Source organism: Equus quagga, chromosome 5, assembly GCF_021613505.1.
Source record: "Equus quagga isolate Etosha38 chromosome 5, UCLA_HA_Equagga_1.0, whole genome shotgun sequence".
NCBI lineage: Eukaryota > Metazoa > Chordata > Mammalia > Perissodactyla > Equidae > Equus > Equus quagga.
In genome coordinates, this window is record NC_060271.1 from 61800631 (window position 1) to 61825853 (window position 25223).

The window sequence follows — 25223 nt, forward strand, 5'->3', positions numbered from 1 at the left end:
TTGTTTCGTGCTCTCTCAGATCACAGTCCCCACACTCCACCCCACCGCCCCCTTCCACAAATAGGAGATGACCCTGAAAGAAAGACGGCTCAGGAGTTGGAGGTTAAACGCAGCAGGTCCCAACCCTGACAGGAAGGACAGGGGCGAGTCAGCATAACACCCACAAGACACACAGCATTGCTCTTCTTTTGGTTTCTTTTTTCCACCTTCAAGAGCATTTCTGCATGCTGAAAAGCTTTGTTGCAAGGTGGGCCGATCAGTTATCACTATCTGAATCTTCACCTAAACTATAGTCTAATATGCCGCAAGAAGCACACACATGTTGCATGTATACCAGAGTGGCTAGGCACGAAAAAACCTGAAATGAAGATAAATGACCATTAATGGGCACGCATGGGGAGATGACTAGGCACGGGCTGTCCACACTTGGGTGGACACTCACGTTGAGCTTGGGGACAACAGACCCAAAGTGTGTGGACTGTCACTGTTTCCCATCACTCAGGCAGACATTCTTTCTCACTGAGCCCAGACGTGGTCCTGAATGCTTTCGGCACAGAGCTCCAGGTGACCTGATGACCCCCTGGATGTGGTGTGCAAGATTCACTGTCTCCATATCACATCATCATGCTGGTGCCACCAACTGCAAACAGGGGTCCTCAGAGGCCCCTCAAATGATACAGGCGAGTATCAACTGCTCTTCATGGGAAACTTGCTTCCTCCCCACCAGGAAGAGCCGGGTCCACCAGCTGTGAGCCCAGCGGCCTCAGTTGGAGAACATGAGCACAGGGTTTGCTGCCTCTGGGTAAGGTCTCGATGCTGCCTGGATGTCCTCAGACCCATCAGAATGTTATTCTAGGATCATAATCTCACAGACACGGGCGAGGAGCCAGGCTCACAGGACTGAGGGATAGGGATAGGGAGGTGGGATTGTGAGATGCTGCAAAGGAGGGGCTCCTGAGAAAGCCGCTGGGAAGATGCAGGCGGCTGTTTTGACGCTGGGAACAAAGTCCTTGGAAAGGTAGCACAGGGTCACCTGTGGACAGTCAAGTCCCTGGGGTTGAACCCTGAGTGACCAGGACTCCTTCCCCTGTGCACGGACACAGCTGATATTCTGAACAGAAAGGTGGGACTTCACATTGAACCGGGCTCGTATCCCCCTTGATGGTTTCAGCCCAGCGCCCCTGCCTGCTGAGAACATCGTGATTCCTGGTTCTGGCACTCCTGACTCTGCCTGGGTGTGCTCACGTTTCTCCAACCCAGCTAACAGAAAGGGGGACACAATCAACTGCGGACTGGATAAAGAGACGCTGGGATAGTCATGAATGGAATACTCTGCAACAACGAGAAGAAACAGTCTGCATCTCCACCCAACAGTGAGACGAGCCTCACAAACCTAAGGCAGAGAGAAAGAAGCCAGAGAGAAAAGACACACACTGTGCAATTCCATTCACATGAAGTTCAAAAGCAGGCAAAATCGAGCTGGGGAGCTAGGAATCAGGCCCATGGTCATCCTTGGTGTGGGTGCACAGTGATGGCGGCAGGACAGGAAGGGGGTCTCTGGGAGCAGTTTATGATGCTCTATTTCTTAATCTGGATGCTTGTTACACAGAGGGGTTCACTTGATGGAAATTTATCAAGCTGTGCACTTGCATCCTGCTCACTTCTCTGGATCTATGTTGCATTTTCATAAAACATAAAGAGAAGTTGGAACACGGTAGAGCCCAGTGGTTCTCAGCTAGAGGTCTGTCCAGTGGGAAGGGCATTAATCCACCCCATCTGGGTTGTTCCGCCAAGTGCTGACCCACTAGCCATGTTCCATCTACATGTCATTACTGTTGTCTGCAATAACTTTATGGAAGTTGTTGGCAAAGGCCTTGCTGATGTCTGTTCAGAGAGAAGGCTTCTGGGGTTGGAAAGGGGCGAGGTATAAGGCTCTCTAGATGAGGGGAGATGAAACAGAGTCATTTGAAGGATGGAGGAGGTGTATGACCAGCCTCCCAAGAGAAGGAAGAGCATCCTAGGGGCTGCCTGGCTGTGCTACTGTTTAGAAACCAGCCATCTTGGGAGATGAGCCAATATGGGAGGCGATACCACACTGTGGGACATTTGAGGGGTGCAGGGAGCATGAGGTGGCCATGTTGATGGATCTGGGGAGCATGCTGGGAGCTTAAGAGGAGCATGTGGCTTCCCTGGGGCAGGGGATGGGCCCACAGGGACCAGCAGACAGGCTTTGAGGAACCTTCCTCAAGGAATCAAATAACTCCTATCCCTGTGGGATTTCTCTCAGCCTCTGCTCTGTCCTCTCCACAATGGGGAGATGGCACAGCTTTGGCTGCTGGAGCTGCTATCTTGTGATCTGTCATTACGTTTCACCTCAGGATTTCCATAATTCATAAGTTGACCTCTAGAAATCTGACGAGTGCTATTTCTGAAACTTTTTCTTATTTTTTAAACAATACCCTTGGCTAGAAATACATCTGATATGGTGAGTCAGCACACATGTGCAAGCCCACCATGCACAGCTCTGGAGAAAAGTTTTACGAAACAATACATGCTCTTACTCCTGTCATTCCAACCCATTCCATAAAAAGGAAATCCAGGTCATGACCTCACATAACCTCCCCCACCAGTGGGTCTGGCCTGCAGTGGAGAACGTTCCTTTTAGAGCTCAGAGACCTGCACACACTATGCCCCCCAGTCACACACAGTCGGCCCCCGCGTTTGTTCTGCTGACGGGGTGAACGAGGCTCAAGCCCTGTTCCCCCAGGGCTCCTGTGAGGCCTCGGCAGGAAGCTGTTCAATATCCACAGTCCTCAAGGGGAAGGGACAGGAATCGCCGTCCCATTTCACAGAGGAGCAGGCCGAGGCTCAGGGAGCACAGGGGATGTGCACGGGGAGCTGGTGAAGACGTGACCTCCAGCCCCTACTCCTCCTCCCACAGGTGCTCAGAGCTGTGGGGCAGGAGACACCGTCATGAGGAGCCGAGGCCTGATCACACAGCAAACACCCACAGCTGGGGGTCTGGACTCGCTGGGCCCAGAAGGGCCTCCCCACAGCCCACCCCAGAGCCAGGGCCTGGGGAGACCCCGGCCACTCGATTTTCACCCCAGGCCTCAGTCTCCCGCCCCTGACTGTGCATCCATGGAAGACCACTCAGGGGGCCAGGACACCCAGGAGCCAGACTCACTGCTCCAAGCTGGTACTGAGGGTGCTGACAGGGCACCTGGCCTGACACCAGCCCCACCCATTCCCGGGGACCTTGGAGCACGTTATCCTGCTCGTGGTGCCCTGGTTCTCCATCTGTGAAATGGGGATGACACAGCGCCCACACCCCAGGGCTGCTGTGAGGGCTCAATACGATGGTTCACAGAGAGCTCGGATGGTGCCGGGCATCAGCGGTCACGTCCTCACACACCCGCCCTCCACAAAGCCCACCCGGGACCAGACCCTGGGCCAGCCTAGGCCTGGGCAGCGCAGGGCAGCCTTCCACTCAGACCCTCTGTCAGCGGGCAGTGGGAGCTGTGCACACGGGTAGGCTGACTGGGGGACCCACCGTAGCAAAGATGTTTTCAAGATAATGTTGGTACGTGAAGTAGGAGCCCTCTTGCATGTTGTTGGTGGCCAAAGCTTCCAGGATGGAGGCGCTGAGGTAAAACATGGAGGCGAAACAGTGGTAGACTATGTCCTGCAGGGTCAGAAAGGGCGGTTGGAGAGATGAGGAGCCCAGACATGGAGACTTGGCGCAGCTCTGCTCTCAGCAGGGCTGGTCCATCCCACCTGTCCCCACAGGGCATGGCTCAGGATCCTTGGTCGTCTTCCACTGCTTCCTTTGACTCTCCCCACCCCATCCACCATCACCACACCCCCACACCCTTCACATGGAGGTTGTTTGCTCAGCTGAGTTTCATCTCGCTGGTTTGGGGGCAGAGGAAGGGATTCAGTGGAGAAGGGACGCTGCTCTCCCCTGAGGGGGGATCAAGTGAGGGGGCAGCTGTGGAGTTAATAGGTAGGAATTGGTTCTGGACCTGAGAAGTGTCATCCATGGTCACAGTCCTGGTCTGGATGTGGCCTCGGTGACCAGTGCAGGGGAGAGAGGCCCAGACCATTTCCATTGTTGTTTTCTTGTCATTTGGGTTTTTTTGTGGGAAAGGCAGGGGACTCCACATATGTTTACAAGGAAAAAAGTCCTAGACCGGGGTTTGAGCGGCTGTAATTGGGAGGTGATTTCTCAAGTGACAGAAGGAGACCTTTTGAGTGACAGCCCAGGCCAAATGACCCCACCCACTCCAGGGGACATAAGGGGCAGGGGTCCATGAGTAAATTTTACCCTCTTGAGAGGCCTTAAGCCAGAATTTTTGCAGAACAGAGACCACAGGTTATCCTTCTCCCCCATCAGCTCCTCTCTGGTGACCCAGCTTTAGAAGCTGTGACATGGAGCTGGGCAGTATGCATGGCCTCACACTGGGCAGCCAAGGCCAGCCCCCAGGACCCTGCTCCCAGGAGATGGAAATCAGCCCTCCTGGATGATGGGAGGTGCCAACAGGCCCCTGGCAGGTGCAGGCAGGATGGGAGGGGGGTTGGGCTGCTGGTTACACAGGAAAAAGGCAGTCACGCAGGAGGAAGCAGAGCAGACGGTGACAGTCAACCTCTGCCGTCCCCTTCTCCTGGCCTCCTGGCTGCAGGGAGCCCTGGGCTGCTGTGCACAGCTCGGAGCTGAAGGCCGGGCCAGCTCAGCCTTGGAACATGGGTGGGAGACGTCTACAGGGCAGCCTCAGCCAGCACTGGAAAAGCCAGCCTCCCAGGGGAGATGGTCCTTACCAACCCTCCTCAAACATCCAGGTCTGGGACTCACCAGGATAACCCAGGAAGTCTCCTCATAGTCACTACCACACATGTACCAGAAGAGCAGAGCAGTGGTGCCCACGAAGCAGAACGCAGACACGAACATCACCCAGCCCTGGGTCAGGGGGAGGGGCACCAGGGACGAGGCGATCAGGATCCACACGAGGCCCCCTAAGACCTGCAGAGGGAAGGAGGGCAGGGTGAGCATCGGGCCAGGAGAGCCCATGCCCAGGAAGGGCCAGACCCAGAGGTCACACTGGGGCACGAGGGGCAGAAAAACAGGAAGGAGGCAGAGAACAGCGGGGGGCATTTCCTCACCAACAATGACTCTTTCAGCCCCAAGGCTCTAGGCTGACTCTCCAATCTCAGTCTTGCCCAATCCTGTGCTTCCTTGCCTTTATTCACTTTTTAAATACAATTTATTTTTTGTTATTTAATGAGTACTTGTATCACATTTATATGCCAGCCACTGTCCTAAGCACTTTACAAATATTAACTCAGTTAGTGCTCTTACAACCCCAATGAGCAAGGTACTGACCATTTGTCAGATGGGGAAACTGAGGAACATGGAAGTTAAATAAGTCATCATCCCGAGAAAGGACTTCTACCAGCCAGTACTATTATTAGAAGGGATTATATCCTTCCTAGTGTGTTTGATTTAAAAATATCCTTTCTTTTATGAAATGGTAGTGTCCAGAAGATTCTTTTGGTCTTTATTGCCAAAATAAATTAGCCACATTGTGTCATTACCAGTTTTTAAAATAATTGACCCCTTAAGTCCCCAAGTCCAGGAAGTGCTCTGAGTGCTGGCGTTGGGGCTGGAGAGAGGGCTCAGGGCAGCCGGGCTCCTTGGGGGGCTGAGGATGGGCATGACAGAAACACTCCCTGGTCATTATTCAGAATACACCCCAGTTATCTTCACAGGATCAGTGAGCCCCAATCAAAGAGGAGCATAAGGACAGACATGACGGTCACAACACCCCTCAGTGCCACAGTCCCGCTCCCCCTGTGGACAAGCTCACCCCAAGCTGGTACTCTCTGTACTTCTCTTCCCTTCTACTTGTCCATCTTCATCCCATTGACATCAGCTCAGTCTCATCCACCATCACCACCCAGAATATACAAGTATGTACTGGGAGCCTTTGGGGAGAAGAAGAAGAAAAAAATGGAAAAGGCAAAAAAACCCCAAGACCCAAGGATAATGTACAAAAGTAGACCAAAAATTTCCAGACTTAAGAGTTTACATCCGTGGTCTACCGGATCAAATGATTTTTGTGAAAAAAATTTCCTCAGGAGATAGTCATGGGGGGAGCTCTCGTGTAATCTCAGAGACGGTTCTCTCTTTTTCTCTCTGAATTAATCCACAGGAGGCAGGCGAGGGTGGTGAAGGGTGTAGACTTTAGAACCAGAGTTACCAAGTTTGAATCAGCTCTGTCACTTACTAGCTGGGTGGCCTGTTGTCCCTGGGCGAGTTACTTAACCTCTCTGTTCCCTCTCTGAAAAACAGTGATAACAGCAGGACCATCTCATGGGGTTTGGCCCGAGTGCCTGGCATGTGGGGGGCACTCGAAGTGCTCGCTGTCACAACTGTCATGTGATGAGGCAAAGCCTCCCCTGTAACCACGTGACATCTCAGGAGGGCTAGGATCTCACCGTGCACAGGGACTCCTTCCTCATCCAGGTGCGACCCAGGATTTAAAGATAACTTCAAAATCAGCAAAGAGACAAACCTGTGATCTCCCAGAAACCAAAAGTGGAGGAAAATGTGTGTGCCTCCACAGAAGGACACAAAGGACGTAAAAATATGAGCAAGTCTTCCTGCAAACAGTGAGCCTCGGTCACAAAGGGAAAGGGATCCTCCTGCACGTTCTTGAGATCAGTGTGGCATCCCCCTGCTCGTGCGGGGCTGGAGGAGCTCTGTGTGCACAACCGTCCAGTGTTCTTGCTGCAGGACGTGGACACCTGAGGTCAGTGCAGAGGAATTGCTCATATTCTCTGGAATTTTCTCGGGGGCTCCATCTTACTGTGTCAGGGTCTCCACAAGCAGACCCTCTTCCAATAACAAGTCAAGACATGAACCACAGAGCACTTCCCACACAAACGTCTGGCTTTACCCAGCAAGATAAACAGAAACAAGAAGGATCTGTGAAAAAGTCCGTAAGCCACCCCTAAGAGACAAAAATCCGTGGACATGTAGACCAGACGGGAGAGGCTTCTGTGCAAGGAAAACAAAAGGTATTGATGGGAGTCACCAAATAGGTGAGCGATGTGGTCAGCTAACAAAACAGGTGTGCACCTGCCAACAGTGAGAAGAAACCCCCATCAACGGCCCGGCGCTTCTCTGAGGGTCCCAGGGGTCTCCCTGGGGAGTGGTGGTGACTGTCAGTTTCACCCTCTGTCTGCCCTTGGGGTCAAGGATTCTCTTGTGATTCATAAACATTGTCCAGGTGAGAGACAAAATGCTAGCCCCTTTCCCACCAGTGCATGCTGAGAACAAATGTCTCAGAGGCCACGGTCTGGGCCGGGACACAGGCAGACTCAGGGTCCTGGTGGGAGACCAACCATAAGCAAGGGTCTGCAGGACAGGAAATCGGTGCCTGTAGGTGGGCTTCTGAGTGGAGGCATTCGGTGAGCTGGGCCTGAGGGACAGAGGACTTAGCCCCACCATGCCACCTGCACCAAAGGAGCATCACAAATGGAGACCAGTGAGGACTGTGGGGCTGGTTCTGGAAAGAGTCGTAAGATGTAAAAGCTGGGTGGTTCCTTCCTGCCAGGGCCCTCAGTCCAACCGTCCCTGGCTTATCACCAAGCAGCCACAGGGCAGGATGGAGGCTGGGGAGGTGGGGCACAATTTTGTGCCAGAGAATGTCCCCTCCCTGAACCAACGCCCTCCCAGATGGTGATGCGTTGACCCTGATGACAAATCAGTTTTAAAGGTTTGCTCCAGGCCCACGGGAAACTGGTCCCTTTGCCTTCGGGCAGATGCAGCAATTTGCTTGGCTCTCAGAATTCAGAGCTTTCCCCCCACCGCGCCTGGCACCGGCCTGGCAGAGCGGTGCAGAGAGAGGCTCAGGAAGTCCCCACCCCCAAGGCAGAAGGCAGGACAGGACTGCCATGGCCCCCTCTTCCCTTTGGCCCCCCCCATCAGGCTGACCAGGGGCAGCTCCGAGCACAGGAGCCACTGGAAAGCCCTACAGAGGGGGCTGTCTCTGCAGTACTTGGGGACCCCAGGGACAAGTCATGTGTGCCTCCACAGCCCCGCCCACCCCCTAATCTCACTCTCCCCCTGCGTCGTGCACCCTGCCCGGGAAGGGCATGGAAGGTCAAAGGTGGCGGGGATCAGCCTCACGGCCCATCCTGCAGGTGCCCCCTTTGAGCGCGGATCGGCCAGTTGATCGGAGCAGGTGTTTGACTTATTAGTAAATTAATGATAATTGCACCTAATGGCTATTGAGCAGAAGCTGCAGGCACCACGTGGTTTGAAGAGCTTTGCGTACGTTGCACTCACTTAATCCTCACAGCAATCCTGGAGGCCGGTGCTATTACAGCCCATTTCATTGATGCAGAAACTGAGGTGCAGTGGCCGCTCACACTCCCACAGCTGCTGAGGGCCAGCTCTGACAGGCTGGTTGTGGAGCCTGGTCGGGATGGCCCTGTGTGTGGCAGTCACCCAAGGCTACACACTGGCAGTTCACCATGAAACCTTCCGTGTGTAGGGCCATTTTGTAAACGTCCATGAGAACAGTAACACGGAGGGAGAGGAGACTGCCCGGTAGCCTTTGTCCTGCTCCCTCCTCCCTGAGTCTAGAGGAGCAGAGAACCCAAAGGAGGTGGTGATGGGAGGCAGCCTCCCCTCCCCCACCCTCCACTGGCTAACAGGCTCTGTCCCTTCAGAGGAAAGAACACCAAGGTGTGTGTTTAAGACCAAAAACAAGCAAAAGATCTGAACCCTGAAGGACATCGCTCCCTCTTCAGCAGGCACAGGCCTGTGGTCCTCATCCCCGGGTCCATCAACATGACCTTTGTCACCCCACCCCCACCCCTACTGCCAGGGTCAGGATGTGGCCTTCATCTCCTGTCCTTCCTCCTTTGCTCTTTTCCTGGAGTGTCTCCCCCAAAGCCTGTGCCCTGGGCCCTCTAAGGGCCTCCTTCAAAGGTGGATCCAGGAGTTTCAGGGTCCTCCCTCTCCCCATCCTGCCCCCTCCCCTCCAGCCGTACAGCCTTCTAACAGGAGAGGGACTCTGGGGTGCAATTTCAGGTCAGCTGAGAGGGGCTGGGTGGCCCTGGGCCTTCCTCTTTCCACTGCCGGTGCAGATCAAGGTGTCAAGGCAGGTGACAAGGCTTTTCTTCTGGTTCCTGCATATGTTCTCAGGCCCAAGGGCCTTGGTGCCACAAAGCGACTCACCACAGGGGTGGCTCTGCTCCAATATGGACAGAACAGTAGCTATTAATGAGCTGGGAGTGCTAGAGAGCCTGGAGCAGAGAATCAAGGCCAGTCCATCCCCCTAGGAAGTCATTATGCTGCTGGGGCCCAGCAGGAGCCAACCAGGAACCAAACCTTCCACCAGAATGCAGAGGGCAAGTCAGGGCCCAGGACGCAGAGAACCCAGAGAGCTGCTCCTGCTCCCGGGACAGTCCGAAACCTGTGAGGAGTCGGCCACACTTCTCCATGGCATCAGTGCTCCAGGGACCAGGGGATCTTCACCCACTGTCCTCATCCATCAGCACCTGAGGAGGACACCTGCTCGGCCATCTCATAGGGCCTGCCCTTTGTGGCCTTTGTTCTCAAACACTATTTCCAGGGACTGAGACTTGAGAGGCCAGGAGGGAGCCGAGACGGGCTTGTGTCACAGATGGGAGCCAGGGCTCAGCTCTGAGTCCATTAGGATTCAGCCTGCAGACTGTCTAGACTGGCTGGCCCCCTCCCACCTCAAGGCAGGGCCCAGGGGGGAGCAGTCCCCCACCCCAGCCCTTCCCTCAGAGGATGTGCCTGAGCCCAGAGCAAAGCCAAGCCATTCCTAAGGCTGCAGAAGTGGCCTCGGCCAGTTGCACAGTGCCCTCTCCCACTCTCTCTGGGCCTGTGGGTGCCCATTGAGAAACAAATGGCAAGCAATAGCATATACTGGAGTATAAGAGGAAACCATTTGGTGTAAAACTAACTTGGCCCGATCTTGTTTATCCAAAAGGGCCTGACGTGGCCGTTGAGCATGCATTGTATATTTGCTTTAAGCATTTGCTATGTCCCAAAGATAAGAACAAATGTTTAAGATAAAGATGCAACTTCCCCCTCGTTGGCATTTCCTTAAGGATAAACATCTCTCCCTAGGCTAGGAACTGATTGCTGTGCTCACCTGTGACCACCCAGCTAGATACAGGAGATCTGCCACCTGCTGCGTGAATCATTCTGACAGCTGGGCAAGCTCATGACTGTTGTAAAAGGGACATCCCTGTCATATGTGATGTATGCTCTTTGTTCTGAGACGGGATATAACCACTCTGTGCACCCCACTTCTTTGGTGCCCTTCCTTCCTTCCTCAGATTTGGCTCATAATAAACTCACACCAATTTTGATTTATAGATTGGTTAAGAATTATATGTGGCTACATTTCTTGGTGTAGTCAGCATGATTTCAGAGAAACCCAGCAGAGACCATCTGGAATCTATGCTGAACCGGCATTCAGTACCAACAGGGACCCATTGAGCCCCCTGGATCACTGCATTCTTCAGGTGACGCTGGTGAGTTCTCCTGAAACCCAGACCTCCTTATTTTAAGTTGATGGTCCAGAGCTGTTTGAAACCTTAAGACTAAGTGTCTTAAGCGGGTACTGGTACATACCCTAGGTAAGAGGAACCTGGGAATGAAAAACCTAGGGGGAATTTCCTACACAGGGGAGCCTAGGAAAACTTTGGAGTGAGTGGGGCAGGCTGACCTTTTAATTTGGCTTTAAACTGGAAAGAATTTATTTATAAATTCTGAACAAATTGCTTGATAGAGAAATGAGAGACTGAATATGTTCAGCTCCAAAGGAAAGGGACATTGCTCCTCCCAGCCGAAGGGTGTTCTCAGGTGACTGAGAACCTTAGCATGACTTTGGAAGATCAAATCCCTCAAGACATGTATCAGTCCCATAGGGAACTCCACTATCATTCATGTTAATTAAAGGTTTGTCTGGGGAAGCACTTATAAGGGTTGGTCACTCACATTCCAAGCCCCCATGGTGGTTTTAGGCTGCCAGAGGGAGAAACCAAGGCATGTAAGAGAGTGTTTATGACCTTTCTCTAGGGAGTAACACTCACAAGCAGCACACTTCTGACCCACCACACTGTCCCTAGGAATTGTTCAGACTTTATAGCCAAACAAAAACCTAAAAGAAAATTGGTAAATCAAGCTTCTAAAAAAGCCCAACCATTTCCCAAATGTACAGCCTCTCCTCCAAGCTCCGATTGGCTTCATGTTGAGACTTGCAATTGCTTAACAAAAGGGGGACTATTCCCATCCCAGATTCCAAAGACTGAGAGAAAGAAAGAATATGGGAAAAGAAGTTTTTGCAGATGTCACCTGCCATGAAAACACCCTTACCCAAAAACCTAAGGAAAATTTTTAAAACAGAGGCTGCAGAATCTTCATTGTGTCTTGTTTATGTGTGTGTCTTTATATGTATGTTAGAAATGTGTGATATCTGCCTCCAGATGGTATAATTTCTGAAGAGCTCTATTCAATTGATTTAAAGTAAGCACTTACAAAATTTTTTTCTAGATGCAACTAATCCAAATGTCTTTCAAGTTAACATGATATGAAATAATAAATAAAATAATAAATAATAAATAAAAGCTTGTTTAACTTTGTTGGTTTGATTAAAATAGGAATGTCCTTAGAGTTATCAGCATTGGCTATGATGCAGACATGAAGCCTTTATTCTACATTTACTGGTCAAATAAGCTGATGTTATCTCTATTACGAAACTGGTTAACAAAAATAATAACTTAAAATGATGGCTAATTTTGTCTAATGTCTCATGAAGTCTTGTATGCAATCTAAACAATTATTGAGAACAAATAACTAAATAGATGTGGAAAAGATGAGTGTTGAGTGAACTTTTAACAATAATTATGCATTATGCTCTATGGACTTAAAATAGCTTCCGATGTCTCTTTGGTAACTTGAAACTTGGAAGTTTTTCTAGGTTATTTTAATTGATACAAATTCATTGAATATCTAGGTCATCTCTAAATAAGATAAAATATTGAACATTAATTATTTAATATAAGTTTATCTACTCTTGTCTCCTTATTACAGACAAACTAAAAGGTGTTTAGGTCTATGAGTAAACATGTATTGTACTTTATTCAAAGATTGTACTATGAAGTAACATGTTTTTAGAAATTGTAAAAGATATTTATAAATTTGCCAAGCCACAGAATTCTAATGTAAAAGACAGTTTAAAATTACTTACTTCTTAGTTTTCAGTAAAAAAATTAAAGTCTATAAGGATTAAAAATTCTAATTAATATATGTGATTAAAGCTACTAAAAATTAAAAAGGAAAACATCTTTGTATTTAAGGAAAGAGGTATATTTTCAGTAAAGAAGTTATAAGTAATGGAAATATTTTTGTTTGTTTTGTTAAGAAAAGTAAATTTGTCCCAAAGTAATAGGAGGGGAAAAAAGGCATGTGACAAGTTCTGAATGTAAAAAGAAAATTGTAGAAGGTTGATGGAAGTAAAACCCTGAGGAGTTTTGTACATGGTCAAGGTGGCTAAGACTGAAATGAATATAATGAAGTAAATGAGTTTTAGTATAAAAAGTAAGCTGGTACGAGCATTAGAATATGGCTTTCTGTCTTAAATGGGAAATTTTTCTTAAACTCTCAATCTGCTCTTGATAAAGACGTTATAAAAGGTTTTTCTTTATTTTTGAGTAAGTTTACTTAAAAGAAAGAAGATCTAGGTTTTGTTGAAATAATTCCTTATGTTCAAAAAGACTGAGGTCTCTCTGTTAAGGTTTTTGATTGTTTTAACTCTCTGTTTGCCCTTGACTGTTTCTGTCGTGACTTTGGTTAAATGGATAACTAAGCATTATTTCACAGCAGCCCTTGTTTCACAGTCACAAGATCAGCAACCCCTTGATCTTTAAACAAGTATTCTAAAATCTTTTGATATTTTGACAAACTCCCCATAATTCATATCCTAAATGGAGTCTTTCTTTTGGCTTTCTTCTTTGAGAGGTTTCAGAGAGCCCCTGGGACTTCTCAAAGAAATTTGTTCTCTCTTCCTATAAAGGGAGGGATGTTAATTAGGCTTGTTTGGTATGCTAGATTGCATGGGAAGCATTGTCAAGTACATGATGATAAACCTTAGTCTATATTGTGTAGGTAGATATTATTCACTATTTTAACCCTGCTACCTTGCTTTCAACATCACAAAAGGAAAAGACCATGACTGCATCCTATTATTTAATTGGTTTATAGATGGGTCTCACTTAAACAATAATCAAGGACTTTACCAAGCTGGAGATCCTGTCCAGCTCAAGAATACCTACTACTTTCTTTCTTTCTTTTTTTTTTTTTTGTTTTTTTGAGGAAGATTAGCCATGAGCTAACATCTGCTGCCAATTCTCCTCTTTTTGCTGAGGAAGACTGGCCCTGAGCTAACATCCATGCCCATCTTCCTCTACTTTATATGTGGAATGCCTGCCACAGCATGGCTTGACAAGCAGTGCCATGTCCCCACCCAGGATCCGAACTGGCGAACCCCAGGCCACTGAAGCAGAATGTGCGCACTTAACCACTGTGCTACCGGGCTAGCCCCCCACTCCTTTCCATCAGCTCTGCTAACCCAGTGAAAGATGTCCTTCTTTAGGCTCAAGAAATTGCCATGGAAGAACAGAAGTAAAGGTGGCAACAAAAGGGGGGAAGATGATACTTTTGGAAACTTTCTCCCACAGTGGTTCATAAAGGCTATCCTGGTTGTGCTATATGCCTGAAATATTATCGAGGGAAACTGTTTCATGAATCACAAGGTGACTTTCTCCTTCCTAAGGGACCCTTTGAAGTATGGCAATTGGACTTTGTCCAAATGCCACCATCTCAAGGATATAAATATATCTTGTAATGATCATTATGTTCTCACTTTGAGTTGAGGCTTTTTCTTCGGAAGGGCAATGGCTTTAGGTAAATTACTATTGAAAAGGATGATTCCTGTTTGAGTAATTCCTGCCGAGTTACACAGTGACCAGGGAACTCATTTCACCAGACAAATAATTAAATCTATTTGTAACATTTGCCCAATAATGCAGCATTTTCACTGCATTTACCATCCCCAATCCTCAGGATTGATGGAAAGAACTAATGGCACAATTGACACTCAACTGGCAAAGCTTTCAGAAGCATTTACTCTCTCACAGCCAAAAGCTCTTCCACTTGTGCTCCTTAATCTTAGATCTAATCTTAGATCATGATTTTGGTAAACATTAGCTATCTTCTTTTGAAATACTAATAGGACAGCCTACGCAATTAGATGAGTAATTATATGAACCGACTTTGCTTAATGGTGATATATTATATTGTTCTCAGGGTCTCATTACGATGCTTAAAAGAAATGAAAGGTTGGTAGCTGATTCTTTTCACAGAGAGCTCCCAGACCTTTAAGATCATGGACTATAACCTGGGGAACTTATTTATGAGAAGAGGCATCAAATAAAAGACTCTTTGCAGCCCTGTTGGAAAGGACCACACCAGGATGAGAAAAAGATGCATCTGTTGTAGACAGCTGTCCCAAGACTCCAGACCAGGCCTGTATTCCCAAACTTATGTCACCTCATTTAAACCTTTCTTATGCTTAAACTGTATACCTGTTTTATAATTGTTCCATTTAAGATTTTAAAATACTATCATATGTAAGAAAGTGACTGATTTGGAACATGAGTACAATGTTTGTGCAACAATCTAAAATTAATTGAAAATTATATAACATATGAAATGCTTCCTCTGTTAATATGTACACCTCTATGCTTGATCACTATATCTGACTATTTCCCCCCAATGTGGACAACAGGGCAAATAAATGAAATAGAAGCCTAGCACTGAGGGACATGATGGACCCAGGGCAGGCAGCAACCACCCTGGTGCCAAGGGACAATATTTTGACCACCAATGCTTTCTATCAAAAGATTATAGATCAAAAGGGGAAAATGATAAGTAAGTGGCAAACAATAGGACGTATTGGAGTATATGAGGCAGGAATTTGGTGTAAAACTAATTCAGCCTAAACTTGTTTTTCCAAAAGAGCCTTAAGTGGCCATTGAGCATGTATTGTATATCTGCTTTAAGCATTTACTATGTCTCAAAGACAAGAACAAATGCTTAAGATAAAGATGTAACTTCCCCCACACTGGCATTTCCTTAAGCATAAGCATCTCTCCTTAGACTAGGGATTAATTGCTGTGATCACCCTGTGACCACCCAGCTCAAGACAACAGACCTGCCACCTGCTGTGTGAATTGCTGCGCTGTGCCAGTTGGGCAATCTTGTGACTGTTGTAAAAGGGACATGCCTGTCATATGTGATGTATGCTCTTTGTTCCAAGATGGTATATAACCACTCTGCACACCCCAATACTTTAGTGCCCTTCCTTCCTTGAGCAAGGATGGCCCCAGATCTGGCTCATAATAAACTCACCCCAATTTTGATTTATAGATTGGTTGTGGATTATTCGCCTCGGCACAATAGTCAGCCTTTGATTCTGGCCAGACCTGAGCCTGAGCTCTCCCATGACATGGCATCTGGGACCCTCCTACTCTCTCCTGAATGCACTGGGACAGAGAGGAGGCCTCATACACCCCTGACATTACCCCATCTACATTGAGCCCAAGAATGACTTATGGAAAGGTTAAAAGCAATCTTTCTCCAAGGAGCTTGGTTGTGATGTCATATGCATGACCATCACAGAACTGAGTCCACCATCACACTTAGCAGCTTCCAGACAACAGCTCAGAGTCACTGACTGCTAATCAAACCAGGCCTCTGGTTCTGGAAAACTGTAAAAGTCACTGTAAAAGTCCCCGAGAGACCACTGCCTGTAATTCCCCCCTTTAGAGAGGAGGAAGGAGAAAACCCGGGCAGTGTCCTCACCCCTTCTAAACAGCCAAGAGAGGGGCCCACAGCACAGGAAGATGACACAGGGCCAGGGGTCAGTGGGCACAGCCAGGGAAGGCCAGCCTCACCCACTGTCCTGCACTGGCCAGCAGGGCTGCCCCTACTCCCTGGGGACTGTATGAGTGTCCTTGGCTGGGGCAGCACAGCGAGGGTGCCTGCCCTGAACCCAGGAGACCCTCAGGACCCTGGCTTCCCGCCCCAGCTTCTCACTGAGAACTGTCCCCACTGTCCTCGCCACCATAACTACGTCGAGGGGGTGCGCTGGCCTACCGATGCCCACTCCAAACCTCGCTGGATCCATGGGGGCTGGGCAGTGACTATCAAATGAAGATTCGTGGGTCTGCCTTGGATGTACTGACTCAGAACCTCCAGAGTGTGTATGTGACAAGCAGGCCTGGGGGTGTGAGCTCCCCAGTGGCTCTTAGCTGTCCCTTCACTCCCTGGGAGGAGAGCAGGGGACAGGCCTTGCCCAGGGTTCACAGGTGGGTGGGGTCCCCTGTTCATGATCCCTCCTACTATGAGCAGTTCATCTCAGGTGTTGGAGTGAATGCAGGAAGCTGGATGTGACCTGCTGTCACTGCAAGAAGTCCCACCCTGGAGACCGGGGCACCTGGGCAGCTGCCGCCCCTCTTAGAGCCTCAGTTTCCTTCCAGCTCTGGAAAGTCAGGTTTCTGCTTCTGCATCTCTCAGCCTAGGAGTCCTCATGGGGCCTTCTCTGTGGAGCCGGAATGTGGGTCACTCACCAGAAAGCTGCTCTGTCACCCTGCCCGCCACCCCACTGCCCCATCCTGGTTCTGGGGTCTGAGAATCCCAGACAGGTGAAAATCTAGGGCAGGTCCCAGGTCACTCTCAATTAACAGGAAGTCCCCAGTCCCTTTGGGTCACAGAAATAGGCTCATGTTAGTAACTACTCCGTCCAGTTCACTGTAAGAATGGAAACTGCACACCGACTCTAGGTGGTTCCCCCATCCTACCCCACCCCACCCCAAAAAGTGCACCCTACAAGCACTGCCTCCCACCAGGTGACCCTACCCCTCTGAGTCCCCAAGCTCCTGAGGGGCGCATGCAAGGAGGGGGTCTGCCCTGGAGAGAGGGTGGCATCCAGCAGGCTCTGTCCACAGAAAAGTTGTCTCCATTCCAGCCATTCTTTCAGGGGCTGCACTGCACACAGGCTGGGGGGAGGGAGCCAGGTTAATGACTTCACAACCCCTTTCCAGGCATTTCCTCCCCAAATTCTGAAAGTGTGGGACAGGGGGATACCTCTTGGTGCTTTGTGAGAGAGGTTTCCTCTTGGGGCTGGCCAGAGCTGAGACAAACAGCGTCCTAGGTAAACATCCTGTGCTGTGAATGGGGGACTGAGTGTCAGGATGCCCCTGGCTTAGAAGGGAGGGGGAGGAGGAAGAAACAGAGACTGTGGTTGCAAAAGGAATGTCCCCCTTGGGTGGGGACAGGGGAATAGGCCAGAAGCAGAGCCCTGGGTGCAGCTGTTGGGGAGGGGAGACCCTGGGCGTTCCACCGGGGTCTGTGTGGGGTGCACTGGGACCCCACTGCCTGCAACAGCCGCATGGCCTGTGGGCTCCGGGGGCTCAGAGAGGCAGTGTCACAGCCCTGGCTGGGCTGCCTTCCACTTCCCGTGAGGACCATGAGCTTTCAGAGGGCAGGAGCTCTGGGGTGGGGTGCTGGGCAGGGCAAGGTTGCCAGGCCCCACCCTGAGCCATCGCCCTTCCCTGCTCTGTGGGCAGTGTCCCTGCCTTGGGGGTGGGGGGAGCCCCACCCTGTTGGTCCTGGAGGCCAAGGGTTTCACATCTGCCCCTCCCAGGCTATTGGGAGCTCAGGCATGGAAATGGGAACTGTGAGTAATCAACTCACTGGATGACAGATTTAAAAACTAATCAAGCATTTTACACCCATTGGATTAGCAGAAAATCATAAAGTCTGATGATGCCAGATGTGGCCAGGATGAGGGACAACGGGGACTTTCATCTGCTGCTGGTGGGAGTCGGGAAGGTCCAGGGTTAGCCTGAAGCTTATACAATTTGGGGACCTTCTTTATAAAAGAATAAAAAGTGACTCCGAATCTTGGAAGGGGCCTGAGCAAGTAGGGGTCCTGAGCCTAATTAAGCTTCATACACTTCCCAGTGACTCCGCTCCTGGGCTGTGTAAATTGGAATAACCCTTTTGGACAGCAATGTGGTAACTCTGGGAAGATGAAGACGTGCGTTCCCTATGACCCAGCGAGTCCAATCCTCTGTGTGTCCCCCAAGAAATTCCCAACATGTAACCACAGAGGCAAATACAAGAATGTGCTTTGGCAATGCCGTCTGCAGCAGCAAAAAGCCACAGATTAGATATAACCAAAATGCCCATCGACAGAAGAATGGATAAACAGCGTCAACTGTGTATAAACGTCAAGAGTGTATAAACCTCAACACCGTTGCATGGAAAGCTCGGTGCAGAAGGACATGACAGGACGACACTATTTCCATGAAGTGTGAAAACACAGCAAACAGTGCCCTGTGGAGCTCACAGGCAGTCAGGGCGCAGGGAAGGGCTGACCCTGCCTGGGCGTCAGGACCACCACATCCAGCCCGGGGCTCCTGAGGATGGAGGGAGGGGAGTAAGACAGCAGCATATCCAGGGACTTAGAAGCCACCTGAAAAGCTTATTTCCTTCATACTAAAAGGAAATCGGGCAAAATATTAAGATTTGACAAAGCTGAGTAATAATTACATGGATGCCTATTAAAGTATTATATATAATATTTTTTTCTGTAATATTTTAAATATTTTTTAATCATTGTTCTTTTAAAACAATGTTCACATAACATAAAGCTAACCATTTAAAACAATAGTTCACATAACATAAAGCTAACCATTTTAAATTGCTCAGTTCAATGGAATTTAACACATTCACGATGCTGTGCAGCCGCCACCTCTATGTAATCCCAAACATTTTCTCCCCCAAAAAGGAAACCCCGCACCCATTACGCAGTTGCTCCCCATTCCCCTCCTCCCAGCCCCTGGCAAACCACCAGTTTGTGCTCTGTCTATGGATTTGCCTATTCTGTGTATTTTATATGAATGGAATCATACAAATTGTGACCCTCGTGTCTGGCTTCTTATACTCAGCACAGTGTTTCCAATTGTGTGGGATGTCTCAGTGCTTCCTCCCTTTCTAGGGCAGCATAATATTCCACTGTGTGAATATGTCACAGTTTGTCCATTCATCCATTGACCGGACATTTCAGCTGTTTGGACCTGCTGGTTACTGTGAATAGAGCTGCTATGAACACGCATGCCCATGTGCCTATTCAGGTCCCTGCTTTCAATTCTTCTGGTTACAAACCAGGCGTGGAATTGCTGGGTCATACGGTAACTGTTTTGAGAAACCACCAAACCATTTTACATGCCTACCAGCAATGTATGAGGGCTCCAATTGCTCCACATCCTTGCCTGCACTTGCTATTTTCCAGTTTTTGATAATAGTCATCCTGATTTCATGTGAGCTGCTACCTCACTGTGGCTTTGATTTCATTTTCCTAATGACTAGTGATGTCGAGTATCTTTTCTTGTGCTTGTTGGACATCTGTCTATCTTCTCCAGCAAAATATCTTTCAAGTCCTTCCCCACTTTCTAACTGGCTTATTTATCTTTTGGTTGTTGCCTTGTAACAGTCCATAATTAGAAATCTCTCCCAGGGTGGCCAGCGTCTCCTCAGGCTCTTTAGTTCTCTGCTCTTTCACACACCCAAGCACATCCAGCTTCATATGCACAAAGTGTGCAGAGGAAACGTAAAGGACAGGTGTCTGCCCTCTTTCCTGTTCTCCCTGCTCCCTGGGCCCCACCGCCAATCTAGAGAGGAAGAAAGAGATTGGAGGTAACAGCTGAGACATCCAGCATCTCTCGGGAAGTGGGGGTCGGGGTCGGCATCTGGGGAGCAGGGGCTGAGGTAGAGGTGAGAAAACAACTTCTAAGACAGCTGAGAGGGCAGGACAAGGTCTGGACAAGGGAGAATTATTTCTTCTAGAAGCCGCTACTGTTGCAAGTCACAAAACTGCCCTGGAGGAGAAAGTTTCCACTAACCCAGGGCTCTGAGATTTCCCACCCCCTGCTCTCTCCTTTCGCTTGGTGGGATTTTGGTGATCCTCCTGTTCCCTCCCCCACAGAGCACCCTGCCTGGCTGGGCTGTCCCTCCCCCAGGGGCACTCCTTCCTCTGGGCTGGGACACCAAGAGGAGGCAGTGGGCACTGGGCTGTGCCTTCTGTGAAGCCAGGTCCCCCACACCTGCCATCTCCTGCTGCCACCTGAGCCAGCTCTTGTGAAGGCAAGAGAAGGAGGTCCCCCAGAGTCTTCTGCATGGAGCCCAGCTAACACCCTCTCACGATTCTTGTCACAGTGCTCCCCAAACAGCTGCAAAGGCAGAGGAAGCCCCTCATTAGGGGAATGGAAGAGACACTAGGAGGACCTTTTGTTGCTTAAAAATCCCTCTGCCCATCACGCCTCACGGTTAGCCACCATCACTTTTGGTCATGAATCTGCCTTTGTAAACACAGTGGCCTCTGACGGAACCACCACCACTCATCCCGGGTCCTGGGCGCTGTGCACTCATCTTCAGACGTCCAGCCTCAGGCAAGGACAGGCCAAGCGCTGAATAGACGCACCCTGAGGAGCCACTTGGGGAAAGAATGTTCCAGTGGGTACAAGCCCCTCCCCACTCTGGGCCTGGGTGTCTCTATCTATAAATGGTGGGGCTGGGCACAGTGGTGTCCAGGGTTTCTTCCAGATGTCACTTCCTTGACCCTGGGTGGCCCCAAGACTTGATGTCACTCTGGATACACACAGGTGTGAGCTCAACTCAACCCTCACAAATGCAGTGATACGGGGCCACCAGATGACCTCGGTCCCCTTAGCCCTTTCCCCAAACCCTCCATGGATGACAGAGCCTGCTCCCTTTCCTGGTCACACCCTCCCACCTCCAATCAGGCAAGAAGAAGCTGGGGTCCTGTTTTTAAACAGTCAGGTTTGAAGACAAACTTCCAACCAACTCTTCCGCATTGGGGGTGCAGGAACGGAGTCTCCGTGACTGCATCGCTGGGCACCCACAGAATATGCACAGCAGCCCCTCCCAGGTAAGGGCCTGTGGCCCCTGGGGAGTTTAGCCTGAGGGCGGTCTGAAGTTCCTGATACAGTGAGCACTGTACCAGGAGCCCAGGGTAGGAAGCGTTTTCCAGCAGCTAACAGCTGACCTGTGTGGCTGCAGCCGAAGAAGGAACCAGCCACAGGTAGGGAGGCCACTGGATGGCTCAAGGTCAGCCAAAGCAGGGTACCAATTGGGCCGGCCTCTCCCCTCCCCCTACTCCACACACAGGGCAAAATGACTGTGAATCAAACGATGGCCTGTTTTATTATTTCCAGATCAAAGGTGTCGCAAATATATTCTCTCACCAGAAACCTTCAAAGGCCAGAAGAGAATACTCCAGATTCAGCTCCTCCCTCACCACCCCAGTCCCCAAACCTCGGTTGGTGATGCTCAGGCTTCTAAAGCTGATTTTTATAAATGAAATCCTAACCCTGGACAAAGCTGGCCACCTCTACAAGGACGTCCCTGTCCCATAAGGGCTTCCTCTCCGCCCAGGTTAATGGGGTCAGGAGCACAGCTATGGAACCAGCACACAAGGAAGGACCCTGGCCTGCTCCCAACATCTGACCCATGCTGCCTGCGAATGTGGTTTTTCCACCTAAATCCTGGAGATTGTTTCCCCCTTTGTCGTTGGTCTAAAAGGGGCCAAACCACTGGGGTAGGGAGAGACATTCCTCACCCTGGCCCTGCCATCCCGACGCTCCCCGGACCAGCAACTTGTGGATCTGGTCAGAGGTCTGTGCGGAGCCCCCGTGATGGCATGCCACAAGGCCCATCCCACTCCCTCCCAGGCTTGGGCGCCAGCCACTCACAAGCTCCCAGAAGAAAAGCGCTGGGTATTTGATGAAGACTCTGACGCCGCTGGGCAGGGCCATGCCGGCATGCTGGCGTGCCATCGGGACAGGAGGCTCGAGATTCTGGTTCCACGCTGACCGCTCACTTGCTCTCGGAGCCCAGTGACCTGGTCCCCCCGCCCAGAGCGGATTAAGAGCAGAAGCGCCTGGGACCCAGGAGGGAGGAGCCCCGGGCTGCCGCCTGCCCCGCGCAGTCCGTGCCAGCCCTGCGCGCCCCAAGGGACCCGCCAGACTGCCTGGGGCGCCGCCCAGAACCGCCCGAGGGCGCGCAGCCGGCTTGCAGAGCTGGGGTCGGGGCCTGACTGCTGTGTCCCAACTCCTGGAGCCAGCACCCGTGGGGAGCAGAAAAAGGCGCTTTGATGAAGAGTTTCGCACGCTTTGCCCTCTTCACAGGGGATCCCCATCCCTTAAGAACGAGAACCATCAATAATTAGGCTCCCAAAACTCCCCACCGCGGCACCGCTCGGGTCACCACTGCTTTAACTGTTCTTAAATTGGGTCGCCTTCATCTTTCACAGGGTGCCTTGATATGCGCGACCTCCGCCTCTGGGCTCGCTGTGGGACGAGGTCCTAGTCCTGCCCGCAGCTGCAGGCTGGGGGTCTGCCGGGGCCCTGTCGAGACCAGCTCTGGCCACCACCCCTCCTCCCCAGCCTTCGGAGCCCGCGTCTGGAACTCTACACCCACAGTCCTCTCGACTCGGTGCTGGAGCTTCAGTCTGTCCGTCTGAGGGGAGGTGGCTGCTCTCAGCCCTGCCAGCCCCGGAGGAGGGCGGTGGAGGCGGCGCTGGGGCCGATCTGCATTGAATCCAAGGGACAGGAAGGGCCGCCTGGAGCAGATCCCTGCCCTTCTCTCAGAGGGGGCGGCCCTGCGTCTCTGCGGTGGGAGGACTCCCCTCCCCGTGTCCTTCCACTACCTGTTGCCTTTGGGTTTTTGTTTCCTGGACCACAATTTCTTTATTCTTTTTTAACTGTATTTTTAAACAAGTATCACATTCCAGGAGTTTGCCTGGTTTTGCTTTTGTTTTGTAATTCAGATACTACTGCTGCAAAACTCATACAAGTCCTAGAATCTGCCCGCAGTCCAGGGCAGCCCCAGCTCAGACTCCCCAGCACTTCTGTGGCTGCACCCACAGCCGCACCAGGCACCGCACCCTCTCTCCAGTGGGACCCTCACTCTTTCCCTCTACACAGCTCTGTTTCCTTCCCAGTCCCTGTGGAGAGAAGTCAATTCCTGGACACATTTTCCAAACAAAACAAAACAAAACAAAACAAAACCCATGCCATGAGCTGTCCATTCTGACCACTCACGGAGAGGGACCAGGCATTTGAAACGAGAACATCCCACTGCGCCTCTGTGAGCCTCCTATGGGGCTGCTGGTCTTCGTGGCCTGAGACCCAGGGTGCCCATCCTCTTCTTCCCGAGGAGACTCTGGTGGGGACAAGCCACAAGACACCCTCAAGCAAATCCATCCAAAGTCGATTGGCAATTTCTCTGTCAGTATTCACTAACACACAAGGTCTCAATTCTTTATAACCTCTTTGCAGGCCTTGAAGTTTTTTGTTTGTTTTTTCTGCTGGCTATTTCAAACCTTTGCTGCTAAATTCCTCAGGCTTGGGCTCGTGACTTTGGGGAGAAGGCACAGCTCCCTGGTGCAGCCCAGTGAGGCTGATGGGCTCCAGCCTCCTTTGATGAGGCCCAAGAGCCACAAAGGATTTAGGAAGGTCTCTTTCTCTGTGACCCTCATCTCACCTGCCATCTTTGCTTGATGGTCCTCTTCCTGACCACAGTCTACCCTCTGCAGGGCAGCCTCAACCCCGTCCCCATCCACCTGTCTCCTTCGTGCCATATCACGTCCTCAGTGCCCAACCAAGACCCCAGCCCATGCATGGTGCTCAGTAAGTACCTGTCCTCTGCCGGGATGGACCCGACCTTGTTGGTGCTTGACCGCCCAAGGAGGAAGCACAATGACTCTGTTTGAACGTAGAGTACGGTCAGTAGAGACGGTCTGTCTGCATGTCACAGAGCTGCCCCAGGGTGCTCTGGGCCACAAGCCGATGATGCAGGGAGTTCATGTCCATAAGAAGACAGGATCACACTTTGGTTTCCAGCAGGACATGAGAAAACACCCTCAGCCCATAATGACTCACTGCAGGGTCCTCGATCCTACTGGCAGCACAGTGGGTGTGAACGTGGGGTCATTATTGGAGGATCTGGGGCTTCTGTCAAAACAAAACATGGCCTAGGGTGGGTTTCTACAAAGTAGGAACTAGAAAGTGATGATTGCTGTGCCAGCCTGCGGGTGGAAGAGGTCACCTCCAGCTGGTGTGTGTCAGGGGAGGGAATTGGGGGTGGGAGAAGGGACTGGGGGACAGGGACCTGTTCAGAGAAAGATTCATGGGGCAGGAATTGCCAGGAAATTATAATACGTGGGATTTACTTTTGGGGTCTGTAGAATGACCCCCATTTTACTGATGAGGTGATGGAGGCTCGGGACGGTTAAGTAGCATCCAAGGCCACACAGCAGGTGAGTGGTGGAGCTCAGCCTTGAACCAGAGTGACGCTGTGCCTCCAAAGCTGCAAGCCCCTGATCAAGACCGTACTTAATGGATGGATGGAGAAGGAAGTCGTGGTATATACAGACAATGGAATATTATTCAGCAATAGAAAATGACGAAATCCTACCATTTGTGACAACATGGATGGACCCTGAAGGCATTATGCTGAGTGAAATCACTCAGGCAGAGAAAGACAAACACTGTGTGATCTCATATATAAAACCTAAAAACAACAACAAAAATCCCACCAAACTCATAGAAAAAGTGATCAGACCTGTGATTACCTGAGATGGGGGTTGGGGGAAGATGAATTGGAGGAAGGTGGTGTAAGGGTATGAACTTCCGGTTATAAGATGAATAAGTACTGGGGACGCACTGTACAGCACGGTGACTACAGTGAGCACTGCTCTATGAGATACAGGAAAGAAACCATCAAGCTGGACACCTGAAACTCACACAGTGATATCTGTCAATTATTCCTCCATGAAACCAGAAAACATTTCAAACAATATAGAAATTTAACAAAAAGAACCAAGCTTAAGATGGACAATTGCCAGTCAAATGCTGTGTTCCATGCAGACCATTGGCAGCCACCCAAGTCCAGTCTTCATGCTCATCTCAAACGTGGTGCTAGGGACTGGCTCCCTGAGGCATCTCTGCTCGGCTCACAGGGCTCTGGA

General features: G+C 50.4%; 1 protein-coding gene across 1 annotated transcript; it reads right to left on the minus strand.

Annotated features, from left to right (window-relative positions):
• Nucleotides 1-256: 256 nt before the first annotated feature.
• On the minus strand, nucleotides 257-22008 carry LOC124239628 (myelin and lymphocyte protein-like). Its single transcript, XM_046661815.1, has 4 exons — nucleotides 21946-22008; nucleotides 4853-5020; nucleotides 3554-3685; nucleotides 257-358 (listed from the first exon to the last, which is right to left on the minus strand). Exons 1-4 carry the CDS (start codon nucleotides 22006-22008, stop codon nucleotides 257-259), a joined length of 465 nt encoding a protein of 154 aa, XP_046517771.1.
• Between the last annotated feature and the right edge of the window lie 3215 nt (nucleotides 22009-25223).

What these genes read in the sequence shown, in the direction of transcription:
- LOC124239628 (XM_046661815.1), bottom strand. Translation starts at nt 22,008, where the DNA reads ATGGCCCTGCCCAGCGGCGTCAGAGTCTTCATCAAATACCCAGCGCTT. An exon ending in CGCTTTTCTTCTGGGAGCTT is followed by an intron (nt 5,021 to 21,945) that starts GTGAGTGGCTGG and finishes TTCCCTCTGCAG; the next exon opens with GTCTTAGGGGGCCTCGTGTG. An exon ending in AGACTTCCTGGGTTATCCTG is followed by an intron (nt 3,686 to 4,852) that starts GTGAGTCCCAGA and finishes CTGACCCTGCAG; the next exon opens with GACATAGTCTACCACTGTTT.